The sequence below is a fragment of the Daucus carota genome, chromosome 2 (assembly GCF_001625215.2).
Source record: "Daucus carota subsp. sativus chromosome 2, DH1 v3.0, whole genome shotgun sequence".
Taxonomy (NCBI): Eukaryota; Viridiplantae; Streptophyta; class Magnoliopsida; order Apiales; family Apiaceae; genus Daucus; species Daucus carota.
In genome coordinates, this window is record NC_030382.2 from 11,889,074 (window position 1) to 11,906,858 (window position 17,785).

Below are 17,785 nucleotides of genomic sequence, written 5' to 3' on the forward strand. Positions count from 1 at the left end.
TTATTAATAATACATTTTAACTCACATTATTGGCTGATGAAGTAAATCGATTTCCATACAAACTAGGAGTGAAGTGAGCTAATGACGAACAGGATTAACTGAGGTCAGCAGCACCTGTGAAGATCTTTTTAGGCCTGATCTTTTTGTTCAGCAGAACTTGTAACAACTAGGCCATAAGTATATCGAAGGTTACAACCAATCAAATTAAGATAGTGTATGCCAAATTACCAAACCATAAACAGAGAAGAAGTCTAACTCGAAAGAACAATAGGCCTTTGTATTATTATGTTATGTTGTGTTTGGCGGAGGATAGAATGAAATGAGTAAAAATGAAAGAAAATATGCGAGGTAATTATAATGATGAGATTTGAGAAAAAATTGCTTAGAGGAGAGAATGGAGCATTTCTTTCAAAATTGAGAGTATGATTTTAGTATAAGGAGTAAGGAATGGAGGAAGGAATGCAATTTTTAAGCAATCATACCTAATATATTTCAAATTTCATTCCATTGCTTCCTTATTTATTCACCTCACAAACACAATATTAGTTTTGTGCTTTCCGCAGTAGAACTACAAAAGCTGTATATCTCCAGTACTTGAGCGCAAATTAGAAAGGTAGATGAATTACCCATAGGGCAAGAGGTGCAGACAATGTAGTCACACTAATTATAAGTAGATAAGTGTGGTTATATTTTAATTATAAAAATTTATTGAAAATTCCGACCACCAAAACACGAAACAGATTATTGCTCCACACACGAACAGGCAGAATCACACATATTGCTCCACTTTATTAACAGCTTGAAGGAGTTGACAGCACCTTTGTTGCTAATATTAATAACATCATATAGGCATGGGTTCAACGAACATTGCTTCGACTGCTTCTTTAAGAGCATGAGGATTTGTGTATCCATCATCATACTTGTAGGTTACATCTATCATCCTCATCATGTTCAAAGGTCTCATGAGGACTTCCACGGACACCGGTGATGGCTTTAGTAACGCCTCGTTTGCATCCTTCCAAGCATTTTCAATCCTTCTATATAACTCAGCACAAGCTTCATCTTTTGTACCACCATGCTCCTTAGTGTAGCAAAGGATCGATGTGGCCACGTGTTCTCTCTTCTTTTCATCCTAACAAAGGTAAATCATATCTAGGTAAGAGTAGATTACTGATATAAACTTATTAACACACTAGTACAAAAAGGGCCCATAGCGTCAGCCAAAACATATAGCGTTGGTCAAGTGGCCGGCCACTTGACCAACGCTATATTGTATTGTATTCTCAGGTTTTGTATTGTAATTGTATTTCCATACCTCATAATCCCTCATGTCATTATTAAGCCGGCCAACAGAGCATAAGGCTTGAACAATTTTGGGATAACTTTTTGCCCAATTACATGCCTCAACCGTGGCATCTTCTTTTTTTAGACCCATAAAAGTTGCAAAGCTTATCATGTAGAGACCAGTTGACAACTTTGCATTTGCCAGATATTCTTCAAACGGAGCCACATGCTTTTGGTTTAACCACTTCGCCTCTAGATAATAGGACCTTACTGTTACCTTGAACTGTTGCCATAAACGAAAAGTAATAAATTGCAAGCACACATGTACTAGAACTAAAGAAAAGAGATTTAATTGAATATTTTAGTTGAAGTTTTTGATTGTAGAGAAAGAAAGAGGACAGATGTTTATACAGATTCTTTTAGGTAGTTAACGGTGTACAACATTCCTTTCTTCGACATATCCTCCTCGAATTCTTCAAAAGTATCAAGCATCGTCTTGTAGCAGATCTGCATGTAATCAGGAAGCTGATCCATGCAGCTTCTATCAAACCTATGGTGCATATATATAGACTATTCAAAAGTCATCAACTTAAATTACATGATGAATTTCGAAGATTTACAACGACTTCATATCTGTTTTTAATGAAATCTGTACCTTTCCACAGCATCTGTGTAAACTCCAAGTTCATCAAACGTGGCATATGCATCATAAGTGTCATCTGTAATTACCAGGATGGTAACCATTTTCGTAAATGTGATTCTGCCGACAGAGTAACAAGGTTCAAAAAATATGGATACAGCCCAGAAGTAATTCTCCACCATTCTATCCCTCACATAAGGAAGTTTTGAGGCCAGTTCCAAATCATCCCACCACCTAGACAAAAAATCCAACCAACATTATATATTATCAGGGCCGGTCAATAACATGTGCAAGAAGCCCTTAACACACACAGGACCTCAAAATTTGAGGGGCCCCAAAATTTTAAAAACTCGTAATATTTGTATACTTATATAATTAACTTTATTTTTTATTATATGTTGATTATAAGCTTTTATTTATATATTTTTTTGATAGTTAGTCGATTGTCATTAATATTATCATTATATATAAACTGATATTATATATAATATAATTAAAAGATTGTAGTATGTTCTGCTCAAATTTCAGATTAGAGCTTGGAAAACAGAGATATATGCATAATTGCATATATATATTTATGTTAAAATTCTAACTTTGATCATTACCTTGTTAGTTCGCAAAGTTCTTGTTGATGAATCATCATCAATAGGTGAAAATCCAACTTAGCGAACCTTAAAAGTTTATCATTCTTCATTGGATCTTCTTCATATACGGATATATAGAACCGAGCTTCAAGTCTTGGGACTCCCCTGTGGAGAGACTGGGAAAAGGAATGACTTATCTGTTTCTGTACAAAAGAGTTTGAGGTAGATATATACCATGGCTTGCAAGTGACAAGTGGTAAAAGCCAGGGCCTCGTCGAGGACTTCTTCTCCATGACCCCTTAAGAAAGTGGCTTCATACAAACTGAGCATACCTAAGGGATCCTTTGTAAGAGATCCACTGAATTTACTAGTTTCGTCATCTTTGAATTTCTTAAAGACATCTGCGGATCACCAGGTTGAAGCCTGTTACTGGATATAATAACATGTTTCCTTTGTGGTACAAAAGTTAATGATTCAAACTTATGTACAAAAAAGAAATTTTAATATATTATGTACCCCTATTATTTTAAAAATGTATTGGAATACATATAAAAATCAACAAGACAGAAATTATGGGACGGATGAAGTACTATATGATTTTGGTAAATCCTCCTCTCATCTCAATATCCTCAATTATTAATTTGGTCCCTATGCACTGCTCCAAAGATGCATGAGCTCTCATTGTCAATCTAAATATTGATGTGCTACTTAAAGAATTTTTTTTTTGACCATACTGGCAAATATTACTCCTATGTGATCTGTGATGAAACATAACATGCACGAAAAGTAAACTCACCAGGTGAGATGCCATAGCCATGTTGTCTTAAAATCCTGAAACGAAGTGCCTCCGTAAAGAGATCATCGCTTTCCTCCTCAGTTCTGAACAAAATATCCAGCTGTTGTTCAATCTGATCACTGAAGTGGTAGGACAGTCCCAATCTTTCGATTGTATCGATCAATTTCAGTTTCTCTCCAAGTTCACCTTTTGTTACAGCCACTAGCATGGCACTCACTTCTTGTTCCAGCAACTGGATTTCTTCTGAATACTTATCTTTAAACTGCATAAAATTCTAAAGCAAAAAGTAATTAGCCTTAACACTCCACACTTCTTAAGACAAATTCGTACTTATAACACTACAACAAAACAGGTTTTTTACGACCGATTTGTTACGATGAAAATGTTAGCGCACAAAATTTACGACGGAAAGCAATAATCCGTCATAATTTTGGTCATTTGACGAAATCATTTCCTATCGTATTTAGCTTTTTCATGCGCTAGAATTCTGGTGCAAACAAATAAAATATAATAAAAATTTCCCGCGAACAAAACCGTCGTACATTTTACCTGATCATGATTGGCTGATGAAGTAAAGATATTCCCATACAAACTAGGAGTGAAGTGAGCTAATGGACGAACAGGGTTAACTGAGCTCAGCAGCATTTGTGAAGAAGCCATTTTAACAGAGCTACGTAAACACTTGTCTGAACTCATCTACGAAGTGTTCCTTTTATAGCAACAACAGGTGCCTCAAATTTCTAAAATTGAAGACTGCCACAGCTAGCCACCAGATAATTTACATATTATATGAACCCGTGCACCTCAAATTTCTAAAATTGACGACTGCCACAGCTAGCCACCAGATAATTTACATATTATATGAACCCGTGCAATCGAAATATGCATCACGCCTTAAACAGGCAGAATGATATTAGATTAACACTTATATTATAAAATAAAACTAATCAAATAAAGTTGGGAAAATAGATTTTTTTACCACTTAACTTATAGTGTTTTTAGAAACTTGCCACCCAACTATATTTTGTTTCCTTTTACTCACTAATGTTAGGTTTGGATCTTTTTTTAGCCACCAGCTTAGGTTCGGATTTCATTACTAGCATTATATTAATTTTATTTGTCACTAAACTTATTGTTTCTTTAGAAATTAACCACTCAACTATATTTTTTTTTTATTTTACTCACTAATGTTAGGTTCTTTTTTTTTTTGTCACTGAAGTTAGGTTTGGATTTTATTATTAGCATTACATTAATTCTGTCTAGTATTATTAAAATACAGTGGTAGTCTGTAATAATACTTTGATGATTTAGTATATGTCTGTATCTTTATATATAGTACTTTTTATGTCTCCAACGTCGTTTACCTTGGGCGATAAGAATTTTACACGCATTTGATGACTTTTAAAAGACTACTTTCATAAATAAGTTTACTTTTTTCTTCCGAATAAAAATTCAGCGTCTGAATTTTTACACACATAAAAAATCACAGAAATAAGTTATGAAACTATATTATATAGGAGTCTTAAAATACGTACGAAGCAGTAGAAAAAATTGTAAACTAATGAGAAAGACGGAGGGAGTAATAATAATAAAATGATGCATTATAGAGGGCAATCATCGAAAATTAAGTCTCTATTTATTTATCTTGAAAACTGTAATAAGATAAAGTTATTAAAATTTATGAAGATAAATTTGAGAGAGATTTTAGACTGAGCTAGTCGATTGAAACTTTAATAGTGAAAGATGATGCATCATATCACTCAATTACACTTTATCTTATCAGGGAGGGTGAATTGTTTGAAGTCATTGATTTCATATTCATGATTTATTGAATTTTTAGAATTCTAATTACGATTTTTCCTGGTTTTAATTTTTCATCGGCTCATTTTATATTATTATTGTTATATATAAAGATATAAACATACGACACATCATCAAAATATTACATACTATCACTATGTATAAATGATGCTACAAAGATTATCATAATGCTAGTAATCAAATCCAAACCTAAGTTGGTGGCTAAAAAAAGATCCAAACCTAACATAAGTGAGTAAAAGGAAAAAAAAATTAGTTGGGTGGCAAGTTTCTAAAAACACTATAAGTTGAGTGGCAAAAAAATCTATTTTCCCAATAAAGTTCGGAAAAAATTAACACTTAAAAATAAAAGGTAAAGTTAGATTAAACTTAACTGGGTAAGTCTAATACTATCATACACTTCAGTGGCGATTTCCTTGTCATCTAATTATACTTGAGACCAAAATACTTATACACGGTAGTGAGCTATAGATCATAGGGTAAGACATTTCCTTTTTCTTGATACAATTAAATTTACGTTTCAGAATTCATATAGAGATCGTGGATGGCGATTTCGAGTTGGATCGGGTTCGCGTGGGTTTTGTTATCCTGTCCAGTTTTTGAGTCAAACTCAACTCAAAATGAGTTTAAAATTTAAACCCGTATACAACTTGTTCTTAACCCGATCCACCGGAAAATGACACAAACTGACCTTAAATTTAATTATTTTTATTCTAGAATATTAAATTTTATTACTATAAATTAATATATATATATAAATTTCATTTAATGAGATTATAAGAGAATAAATTTGCTTAAATATATGTCAAGTTTAAGTAATTTTTAATATAAATTTAAATATAATACATAATTAGAGTAAATTTCAAAGTTGTGACCAAAGTTTACACCGAATTCAAAAAATTAGCTAGGTTTCCAAATTATCAGAAAGATGGCTAAATTTTGTCTACGCTTTTTAAAAGAGTGACTCCCGTTAAAGTGCCGTTAAAATCTTAACGGTAAATGATATAATTTTGATTTTTTAAAGAATATTTAAGTCATATACTTGTGAAGTTATAGAACTACCCTTGTTTCTTCTCTCCCTTCTCTCTTCCATCCTCTCTCTACTCTAACCCAACCCCAGCACCCCCACCACCCATCTCCAACCAAAGCTTTTATCAACCCGCTGTTTCAAGCACCACCGAGACTCCCTCACGCCACCGTTAACTCCCCTTCATCTTCAATCCCCTCAAGAAAACACAAACCCCAGAAACCAAAATTCAAGAGAACACAAACCCTATTCTTTAAAATGCAAACACCCTATATGCTCACCGAGAATTATAAACCCAAATGTCAATTCTTCCAATAATGTCGCACGTAATTGTTTCATTGCCGAATTTAGGTCCTTAAAGGAGCTAATTGACAGAGTCCATAGGGGTGGCCGGAGTTATAGTTGTGGTTGGGGTTTTTGGAGGGGTGGTAAATGATCGGAGTTCCACCGAAGTTGGTGAGCTCGACCGAAACAGGCATTTCCACGGTGGTAGTAATAGAACATGGGAAAGAAGACCAATGAGTGTGTTGGTGTTTGGTGGCGGGTGGCTGAATGTGATGGTGCCGCCTGTGCAGACAAGAAGGAAAGGGGGAGGGGCTAAGTAGGTTGGATGATCGTAAAATACGTTTTTACCCCTCTACCGTTACTCCTGTTAGTGATATTTAACGGGAGCCATTCTTTAAAAAAACAGAGACGATATTTGGCCACCTTTTTGAGAATTTGAAAATATCGTCAATTTTTTGTCAATCGGTGTAAATTTTGATCACAACTCTAAAGTTTACTCTACATAATTATATAATATATAATGATACTTCGGGTTGGGTTCAGGTAATTGTTTTGTATAGTATATATATGTTTTGAGTTAAAATTTAAAACATATAATTTTGTTGACGGTATAATTTTATTAGTAGTATAATTGTTATATTATAATATCCTGACCCCTATATAAGACTGTGACTTTGCTTGTTAAAAAAGAGTATATATATATATATAGAGTTTTTTCATAAATTAAATATTATGAATTTTGAAACTTAAAAAGAATAGTTTTGTTGCCGGTGTAATTCTAACAAAAGAATAATTATTACATTATAAAATCATGTCCACTATAGAATTCATTTTCATAGTATTATTATAATAAGAAATTCTATCAGATAAATAATTGTTAAATTACAAAAATATAACTAATGTAGAATTCTTTTTTATAGCATGGTAACCAAATTTTGCTACTTTGATATTTGATACTTCTTATATTCCACCAAAAAGGGATTTCGTTTATTATCTAGAGTATTAAACAAATATACCCCTTTTTAATATATTAATTATAATAATACTATCTTCTTCAAAAACTTGTAGATTTAATTACGTTAAATTTCTCAAAACCTGTTTGTAATTTGGAAATATACGGTTCTTGCTCTCTCGGTCTCTTCTCACTCTCTCCCTTGCTTTCTCTTTGTCTCTCTCTCTTCGCTCTGTCGCTTCATTGTCTCTCGTGAGCTGAATTGGGCTTTATATTTTGGAGAAATCAAAGGTTGATTCATACTCGATTAAAGTTAATCATATGAGAATTTGTATATAACAGTGTGTCTTATTGATGGTTGTATGTATCTGTGGGGTTGATTGCTCGCGGTGATTTCTTTGTTTGCTGATGGTGTGTTGATGTCAATGGATCGTCGAGGTTTGGCAGAGTGGCGGCATCAAGGCAAGGAGATTGAGAAAGAAAAATCGACAGAATGGCGGCATCAAGGCAAGGAGATTGAGAAAGAAAAAAGGAAGAGTATGGGGAGAACAATGTGCTGTAACTCTTGGTTGGTATTGATTGGTTTGAGTTGATTTCTCATTGGTTTAAGTTAATATTTTTGTTGCTTTTGTGATTGTGATATTATTACTGGCTCCGCACCGTATGGTCATTCAGCGGACATTTGCGGTTAATTACAACTTATTATGTAATTAAAGGGAATTTAAATAGTTTTTATTGAGAGTACATTTATGAATGCAAAATCTTGTAGTTGCAGATTTAGTTGCATATGTAAATTAGTATTTTTGTCAAAAAAATTTGAAAATTTGTATTTTTGCAATTTTCCTTGAAAAATGATAGTATTTCTGCAAAAAACTTCCAAGAATGGGGTATTAATAAAAAAATCCTATCAGTAAAGGTTGTAGATTTCAATATATTAGTGAACACATAAAAATAGTTGAAGTACAAATATAAATTTTTAAAGAACAATATAATTTCAAAATATTATATTGAACCGCTTTGTTAAATGTAGTATTGCAAATGATATTTTGAACACTTTTTTCTATTATTTCGACACTCATGCATACTTGATATCTGTATTATCAATTAAAATACAATAAGTCCACATAATGATTATTTGTAGCAGTAATTTGTTTAGATATTCTTGGGTTATCATCGAATTATCCTTTGTCAATATTTTCTGATGAGTAAATTGAAACACCAATATGCCTCACCTTATTTCCACGTATTGTGCTTCAAGATGAATGTGATCATTTAACTTTTATTGACTCTAATATATTTTACTCCAAGACAAGGGGTAAGCTAATACGACATAAATAATAATATCATTGAATAATATTAAATTCCTGATATAATGATGTTATAAGCTAAATAGCATTTCAAATTAATTATATACCAGCTGGTGATCGGTGAATCATGAATTAATCAAAGTTAAGTATATTTAAAAATAATATAAAATAATAATACATACCCGTTACTTGATAAGCTCGATTTTTTCATGATATTAGCATGTCATGCACCTGTCCATACGATCAAGATCAACTAGTCAATTATTGTGTACTATCGACAGTTAGTCTCAGTTTAGCACATCAGAATATGGGGCCGTTTGGGCAAGTTTAAAAGAAGTGACTTCTTGATTAAACTAAAGAAGTGGAGCAGAAGTGAGAAGTAAATAGGTGAATAAAGTGTTTGGAAAAGAAGCAGAAGCTGTGAGAGAGAAGTTAGGATTCTCAGCTTCTTAAAAGTGCTTCTGCTTCTTTACACAAACGGATCAAAAAAGTAGAAGCCAGAAGCAGAAGCTGCTTCTGGTGTACAAACAGGCCCTATATATTGTAATATATCTTTGTTCTAATTTATCTTATTGGTTTCGTTAGGTGGTGGAATTTCGATTCTCTTTCCTGTAGTTAGTCTAGGAGTAGCACGCCAAATTAACCTTAAACTTTCTTAAAATTATTATGCAGACTTTGTATCACTTTTACAACAGATTATAGTTTTTAAATTAAGAAAGCAGCTATCGCTGTTGCACAACCATGATTATTTTTTGTCGTCGGAAGCAGTTGGATGCTAAAAATTTCCTAGCTAAAATCTTAATCGATATGTAAATTGAATTATAAAAGTTATTCTTAGTCATGGAGTTGTAGTAATATGCTGTTTAGCTAAACGGTTTTTCTAGTGTGTGCCCATGCGTACATGCTAAGCGCGGAATTTTATAAGCTTGGAAGATTTTGATTGGCCCATGGGCCCTCCTGCAAATGCAACAACCACACCAATCAAAACCTCCCAAACCTATCAAATTTCGCGCTTAGCATGTGCCCATGGGCACACACTAGACAAACCCTTAGCTAAATAACATCCTTGAAGACTCTGTTGCATGTGTGTATATTAATACCAGCCATTAAATCTTGGTAACTAGCATATGTTCAAATAGTTTGGCAAGTTGGGGACAGGAGATAACGGGTGATTTCCAGAAAAGAATAGCCCATAGCAAGAAAGTTTTACAGGTAACGATGCTGCAGTCAGACAATACCAAGAGGAAAGTAAACGCCTAACAGAGGTACTGACACAACAGGAAGTGTTCTGGAAGCAAAGATCGAAGCAACTATGGTTGAAGGAAGGGGACCAAAATAGCAAATTCTTTCATACTAGTGCTAAAGCTCGGAGGAAGTCGAATCAAATTAGGGAGCTGTACAATGACGAAGGTAATAGTGTGGGGGTGGGAATCAGGTCTTTAAGAACTCATGATATCTTATTTTGCTGACTTATTAAATGCCAAAGCCTCGGCAACAGAGTGGAAAAACGTGGTGGATGATAGGATATAACCCGGTCAGGGGTGATCCGGGTCCTTCGTAAGGACTTCTGCCACCGGTAGTTGCTGGCCACACAAGACAAGCACCACTGCTGCCAGGGTACACAACCCGGGTAGGATCCTGGACCTAGGGAACGTAAGCCTACCTCTCACCCGGAGTCCACATAAGGCCAAACCGACAACTGCACGGACGCAGACTGACATGATAAAGACAACACATAACGGTCAACTACTGGACGATAAAGACAAGTAAGAGAACATTCCAAAGACTATTCTCACGCTGACACCCGGACATGTGTAGGAGATCAAACCCCTACATGTGTAGGACCAGGATCCAAGGTACGTCCCCTTGAACCCTAATCCTTGGCCTATAAATAGACCAAAGAAGAAGGGTTTAGGGGTTACATTCTCTCTACACTCATATTTTGCACGCACCTAAGCACTCAGCAAAATACACAAATACAAAAGCCACCAGCCACCATACATAGCCACCATACACCACCCTTCCACACACATAGATAAATCATTTCTCAGTCGTATCTCTTCCAAATCCTACTCTTATTCTCACGCCGGAGGCGCCGCGAGGCTCAAACCCCCCTCCGGCGTTGTTTTGTAGGTGCCCTTCCAGCAGCGACACCTGAGAACAACCATCCAATTGCAATCTGTTGTAACACTTTTAAGACCTTTGGTAACAATTTTATATTGTTACAATAAATTTACTGTAACATTTTTTTGTAACACTATATACTCAAAAAGTGTTGCATACCAATAATTTTAAATTTTTTTGTAACACTTTTGTGCAACATTATTAAACCAATTGCAATATTTTTTTAGTTTTTAGTAACACACTTCTGCAACAGTTTTTGGTGTATTGAAATGGTTTTAAATTGTTAGGCCTGATTTACAGTAATACTATATAAATGCAATACTCTGAAATTTCCTTACATGAAAATTGACAAAAATAAAATTCAAAGTACAAACTGAGTCATCAAGTTGAAAGCTACAAAGAAACGAGACTAAGGTACTAACTTATAAACCATCCTTACAATATTCAATCTAAAAGGATTGTTTTTCAGCCCTTCCACAACATTATCATATCGAAGATAATGATCTTTTTTCACCCGACTTTTGTATATCCTCCACATATCACTCACAATCCATAGTGCAAAATCCAAATATAGGTGATGCAACCACCACTCCTTTACATTTTTCCATCTCATGGAGGTCAGAATCATCAATATTGAATCTTGCCTGTTGTCCAGGTTGAATTCCTCTAACAAATCTATTGATGTAAAGACAAGTCAAACGAAGGTCAATAGCATTAATGAGTAAATGAAAAGATATTGGCTATATTTACCAATAAACAGGGTGAATAAAGGCCATACATATATATATGTTTATTATAACATCAATTTTAAAGTAGATAAGTTTGCTGTGGAAAAGGTCATACCCGCAATGTGCCCTTATTGATTCTCTTACATTATAACAATCATTTCTATGCTCTAGTGACGGATATCCACCAAATTATGAACATCCAAACTCATTTCTTCTTAGAGAGTCTTCATGTATATAGGATATGTTTTGAATTGCAGGAGAAAAAGATGTGGCCGTCCGAATCCGGAAAATAGCATAATCAAGAGGAAGATAACAAGCTGGACATGATGCCAAAACATATTTTAAATGAAATTATAATATACGTACAAAGCCACAAACCGGAATTTACATATCTAGAGCAAGTCAGACCATAGAAACTACTTGCTTCCAAGGATTTATATGTAACATATTTAAATCTATACTACAATATACAAAGCTAGATTATATTTACAGTAGTAACTTTAAATTCCTTACAGAGCATATAATAAATGATACAAACAATTAAGCACAAGGACACTGTAAATCGAACCTTTTAGAAACGGAGGCAAGTACCACAGCAATTGCATTAAATAATTCTTCATCGTCCTCTTAATATATATGACTCTTCTCTATTTCCTATCAAACCAAAGAGGTAACAAGTATAAATAAGCATGTCAACAGAATTAGATTATCATGCTTCTGAGAACATAGATTTTGATACATTTGCAAATTATCCGTTAAAAGGTCTCTGCTTTAAGATGTTAAACATCAATATTTCCACTTGACTCACGCCTAAAGAGATCATCAAGGAAAGTAACAAACCTCTCCTATCCAGATCAATATTTCCAGGTCTGAAGGCTCAAACATTACAATGGTTGCTTCTTCACAAAATTTGCGCAATGCCAAGGCACAAGCATTTGAAACATTGATTTGGAAATTCCTGATGCAAAAAATAATCTGAAAGTGCAAATAGAGAATAATGTGTCCATAGTACTAGGCACAGAGCAAAGTAAGGTTATTGATTATTAATATAGTAGATGAAGATAAATGTATTACTCCATATATCATATATGTTGCCGAGTTTTATATCAATATAAAACACAGGCATTGTTAGACATAAATACCAGCCTTATAATGATTCTTTTGCAACTGAAATATACCATTAAACTATTCTTACCGTAATGATCTAACATTAGTCTTGAAAGCCATGAACCATCTGGAATATGAATCAACAATATTAGCAACTGCTTTATATACCTAGAAGGAAAAAAAGCATTCACATATCAAAAAGTACCTTCTACATCTACAGACCAGATGACAACTTTAAAGTTCAGCAGAATAATTGAAAACAAAGTAATTAAGAAGTACCAATAGGAGATCATATGACATACAATGCACATAAAGCCCTTGAGTTCTTCCGAATTCCTATTGAAAATCCACCACAAACAAACACCCAAGTCTCAAATTCCACTCACTAAACTCCACAAATCCCTTTCCCAATGCAGACCCAAGTTCTAACATCTCACTCCCTCCAAACCCAATTACATAATCACTGCGAAAAACCTAAAATTCAAAAACAAAACCACATAAACACCAAAACAAGCGAACCCAAAATCCAAAATAATGCCTTTAAATGAAACCCCACAAATATTATCAAAAAAAAACTCAAACTTCACAACAAATAAACACAGCCCACTTGATAAATCAAAGTTAGGTATAAGAATTTATCCGAAAAATAGCAAACAAAATTGTCAGAGATCTAATTGAAGTAAGATGCAGAGCAACTCTAATAACTCTCCAATCTTACCCTAATCGAACAAATTATGACAGAAAAGAAGATACAAAACCCTAAAAAAGTTAAGCTCTAAACAGCACAAAATAAGAACAGAAAGCCCTAATCGAAATATTATGACATGAATTAGGACAAAGATACGAATTTTACCTTCATTGATATTGAATATATGCAGTTTGAGAGAAAAGAGGAAAGACAGAGAAGGGAGAGGATTTTCTTATGGGGGGTTTGGTTTTGTGATTTATTTTGTGAGTTTGGTTTGTACCGCGCCAACAAAAATATAGAAAGCCCGCCTATTTTTTTTATTTCAGTTTACAAAAATGTTGCAAACTATTGTAACATTTGACAAAGTGTTACAATTGTTATCAAAATTTTTAGATCTCTGAAAAAATTACCAGGCATGCAAATTTTTTCAATTTTAGGTAACATTTTCAGAAAATATTGCAAAAGGGTAGCTAGTTTTTGTCTATAGCAACATTTTTTGTAACATTATTGAGTTTTGATGTTGCAACAGGGCAAATATGGTGTAGTGACAAAAAAAATCATACTTCCACATATTATTTTTCAAATTTTCTTTTTTTAAATAAAAGTTGAACATCTATATTTTTGTCCAGAAAAATAAAATTTGGAAAATAATGTGTAGAAATATATAATTTTTGCACCTTAAATTATGTGTAGAAAGTCAAAGCGACACTTATTTTGGGACAGAGGGAGTATCTGAAATGGTTGCTTGTTTAGAAAGATGGTTTTCCCATGTATCGTGTAATACACCAAGATTTAAAATGAACGAAGGTTTTCACTTGGGAAAATAAAAAGATTATTGTTTTGGAAAATAAATGATTCAAGTGATAAAGTTCAAGTCATTTGTTTGTCTAGATATAGCACATCTGGTCGAGTATACAAAGGTTTATGTCATTGTTTTGGATTTATTCGTTTCATATAAAGTATATGCTTTTCTTACAACTAAGATTAATTTCAAGTGATATTTTGAAGCATTAAAGAATGGGTTTGGTAGATAGTACAATATTAGAAACAAAACGAGACAAGTTGGATATTGCCTTCACTTGTAGAGTCTAACACATCAATTACAACACCATAAATGATGTTTAAGAACTTTCGGCAGGTAGCCTTTTATTGAAAGGATTATTGAAACCTAGTACATTAGATTAATTACATCCTTAAAGTGTCCAGATAACATTTGCCAGAAAGCTTCTGAGCTAGATATCCCTTGAGGAATTCTGCAGTACCAACCCTTCTAAACTTTGGAGGATTTTGTGGTGACAGAAGACTTGGTGCTGGACCAAATTCACCGTCTATCTTAGGATGCAAGAATGTGGCAATGGACAGTCTTTCCTTTACTGAGTCCACAACACCTCTATGCTCAATGCTCGGGTAAGTTCCGTTGGTTACAACCTACAATATAAATCATATGAATACTGCAGTTGGGCCAAATAACTTAGAGTAGTGCTACATCCACAAAATTGGATACAAAATGACATAGCAGTTGAGGAGGGTATGGTTTATGTATATACAAGGGGGTCATTCCAATCAAAATTTAACACATACTCATTTTCAGAATGTTTTTGTACCCAATTTTGTGCATGAAACATTTTCCCATAAGTTATTCATGTACTGAAGCAATGAGAAAACATGATTGACAATTACCTCCAAGATGTCTCCAATGTTTACTATGAAAGCTGAAGGCAGCGGCTTAACTGGGATCCAAAGGCCGTCTTTCCTGACCTGGAGCCCATCGGTTTCATTAAGCTGGAGAAGGATGGTTAGGCCGTCTGCATCACTATGAGGCGTGAGTCCGACAACCTGGTCAGGCTGAGGGCAGGGAGGATAATAGTTCATCCTCATTCCCTGCAAGCCTTCTTCAAACAGCACTTCCATGTCAGCAGGATCCAATATTCCTAGAGCTTTTGCCATTAGCTTAAGAATTTTCATAGACAAACTCTGCACCTCTTCGGAGTAGGCCAGTACAGCATCTCTGCATCATAATTACAATTCCACTCTCCACTTTAAATACATATTCATCTATATAGCTTGTCGTACTAGTTCAGCTTACATAAATACTAGTCTATCTGTGCCAATCATTTTTTTACACTTCCTTTTTCTGGATGTCCCATCCAATTCTTTACGTTTCAAAACTTTCTAAATATAATAAAAAATTTTAATATAAAAATTAACTAACCCCACTATTTTTCTCCACTCTACTTGCTTTATACATTTCCCACTACAATTCTCACTTCTCTTACTTTTTCACTCTATTTTATATATATTATTGACCTTCGTGCCCAACCCAAATGTAAACATTTGAATGGTTCGGACGGAGTATAAGATATGTTGAGCGAGATGAGTTTTGTAACCTGAAGGAAGGAGAGAACTGTGGCAGCAAGTGTGGTTTCCTGAGATGCGCAGGTCGAGTGCCCAAGTAGAGCATGTCCGCCCAATCAAGCTTCTGCTCCTCCGAGACTACGAATAGTTGTCCATATCCTTCTATATCTCCGTCTAGCTGACCAAACTTTTTCTTCTCTTCCAGAGGCAGCCTAAAAAACCCACCAATCTCCGTCTTAAGCCTCTCCAGTAACGAATTGGAGACTCCGTGGTTTATCAGCTTCCAAAACACGAAAAATTGTAAGAAAATGTTGGATCATGAATCAATTTTTAAATAAAATAACAAATACCTGAAAGAAACCCCACTCTTTACACGCCTGGTGCAATTTTCTCAGCTCAGAGTTCATTAATTCACAATCAAGTAACATGTTCATATCAATTACAGGGACTTGCAGTGAATCTGAATCGGAGACTAAACATTTTTGATCGAAACGTACGTATCGGGACGGTATTGGAGCCAATGTTTCCTTGGCTATCTCTTGGACGGAAGGTACTTGGAGGGACCTCCCTAGTTCTATCGCATTGGCTACTTCCATTTCGGCTATCATGTCTCTGTTTCCTCTCTTCTTTGCGGACTTATATAGCCTGATAGCTCAACCATCTTTCTGACTTTCTTGCATGTTATCAACTTCATGTGGTGTACAAATATTGTAATGGACCGACCAAGGGATGACATGGGTAAGTTCAGAAAAAATGCTTTTTGCTTAAGTAAAGAAGTGGAACTGAAGACTTAAAAGTGATTAAACTATTTATGAAAGAAAAGAGTAGAAGTGCTGGTGAAAAAAAAACTAGCATTTTTAGTTTTTTTATAAGTGCTACTGAGTTTTAAAACAAACTAGTCAACAAAAGTAATAATCGGACTTTTTGGAAAAAGAAGTGGGAAGTTGTGGTTGCGAGAACATGCACATAGTTAAACAGAGGCCTCAAATCCTTGCTTTGTTATTGAAATTTATAATTTCAAAATTGTGTAACGTGTTAAAATTCTCCCAATTAACGTTGATTTTATGTGTGGTATACGTTTGATTACTGTCTAGGTAGGAAATTTAAACTTAAATTTATTGGAATTATAGTCAAACAAGTGAAAAAAGCCGCGCTTCGCGGCGGCGTAATAAATTTTGATATGAATCAGTATTATGATAGCATAAAAATTATTTTGAATCATCTTCCTGTTAAACATATCACAAATAAAAAATATTATAATTAGTATAAAAATTTGTTTAAGTGGTCATCCTGTCAAACACAATACTAATAATATAATTAGTTCGAACCACCCTCCCGTCAAAGACAATATTAATCCATAATTATTATTTTTATGATAAAATTGAATATTATAATTTAGATCAAAATTAGTTTGAGCCACTCTCTTATCAAGCACAATACGAATAACAAAACATTATAATTTAGATATTAGTTTGAGTCGCCTTACTGTCAAACACATACTAATAAAAATTATTCTGATTATGATAAAATTAAAAATTATAATTGGATAAAAAGTATTTTGAACTGTGGTCCCGTTTCAACAAAAATATATTATAACATAGATAAAAAATTATTTTAACCACTTTCCCGTCAAACATAATACTAATAGAAAATTTATTATTATTTAGATAAAAATTAGTTTGGGCCGCCTCCCGTGCCCGTCAAACACAATAATAATCAACATTATCATAAAATCAATATATGATTCCTATTTTATATGTATTATTTTATATGTTAATTTTTTTTATTTTTTGATTCCTATTTATTAGTTTAAAATTATTATTCTTTTATGGTTCTAATATTTTTGGTATTAGTTTTTTAATGATTATTATCTTTATAATCTTTTATTTTCTATTCAAAATTTAAGAAAATTATAAGACTAAATCGGAAATAAAAATTGTACGTATTACCTTACAAATATTAAATATAAATTGTATTTTATCTATGATTATTAGTTTAAATAAATATAATCATATTCCTTTTGGTATTCCTAAAAAAAATTGTATTATCTTTACAATCCAGAAAAAAAAAAAGAATTGTGTTGACTTTTG

General features: G+C 33.6%; 1 protein-coding gene and 1 pseudogene across 1 annotated transcript; both read right to left on the reverse strand.

The window, feature by feature from the left end:
* Positions 1–768: 768 nt before the first annotated feature.
* LOC108208403 (valerianol synthase TPS8-like) lies at positions 769–3,973 on the reverse strand (annotated as a pseudogene).
* A 10,408-nt stretch (positions 3,974–14,381) lies between these two features.
* On the reverse strand, positions 14,382–16,397 carry LOC108206702 (oxoglutarate-dependent flavonoid 7-O-demethylase 1). Its single transcript, XM_017377086.2, has 4 exons — positions 16,046–16,397; positions 15,728–15,975; positions 15,021–15,348; positions 14,382–14,768 (listed from the first exon to the last, which is right to left on the reverse strand). Exons 1-4 carry the CDS (start codon positions 16,301–16,303, stop codon positions 14,526–14,528), a joined length of 1,077 nt encoding a protein of 358 aa, XP_017232575.1. The 5' UTR covers positions 16,304–16,397; the 3' UTR covers positions 14,382–14,525.
* Positions 16,398–17,785: the final 1,388 nt, after the last annotated feature.

Excerpts from the sequence above, each read along its gene's own strand:
- LOC108206702 (XM_017377086.2), bottom strand. The coding sequence starts at position 16,303 with ATGATAGCCGAAATGGAAGTAGCCAATGCGATAGAACTAGGGAGGTCC. Across the intron at positions 15,349-15,727 it reads CAGTTCTCTCCTTCCTTCAG|AGATGCTGTACTGGCCTACT; the intron begins GTTACAAAACTC and ends ATTATGATGCAG. Across the intron at positions 14,769-15,020 it reads ACATTGGAGACATCTTGGAG|GTTGTAACCAACGGAACTTA; the intron begins GTAATTGTCAAT and ends TTTATATTGTAG.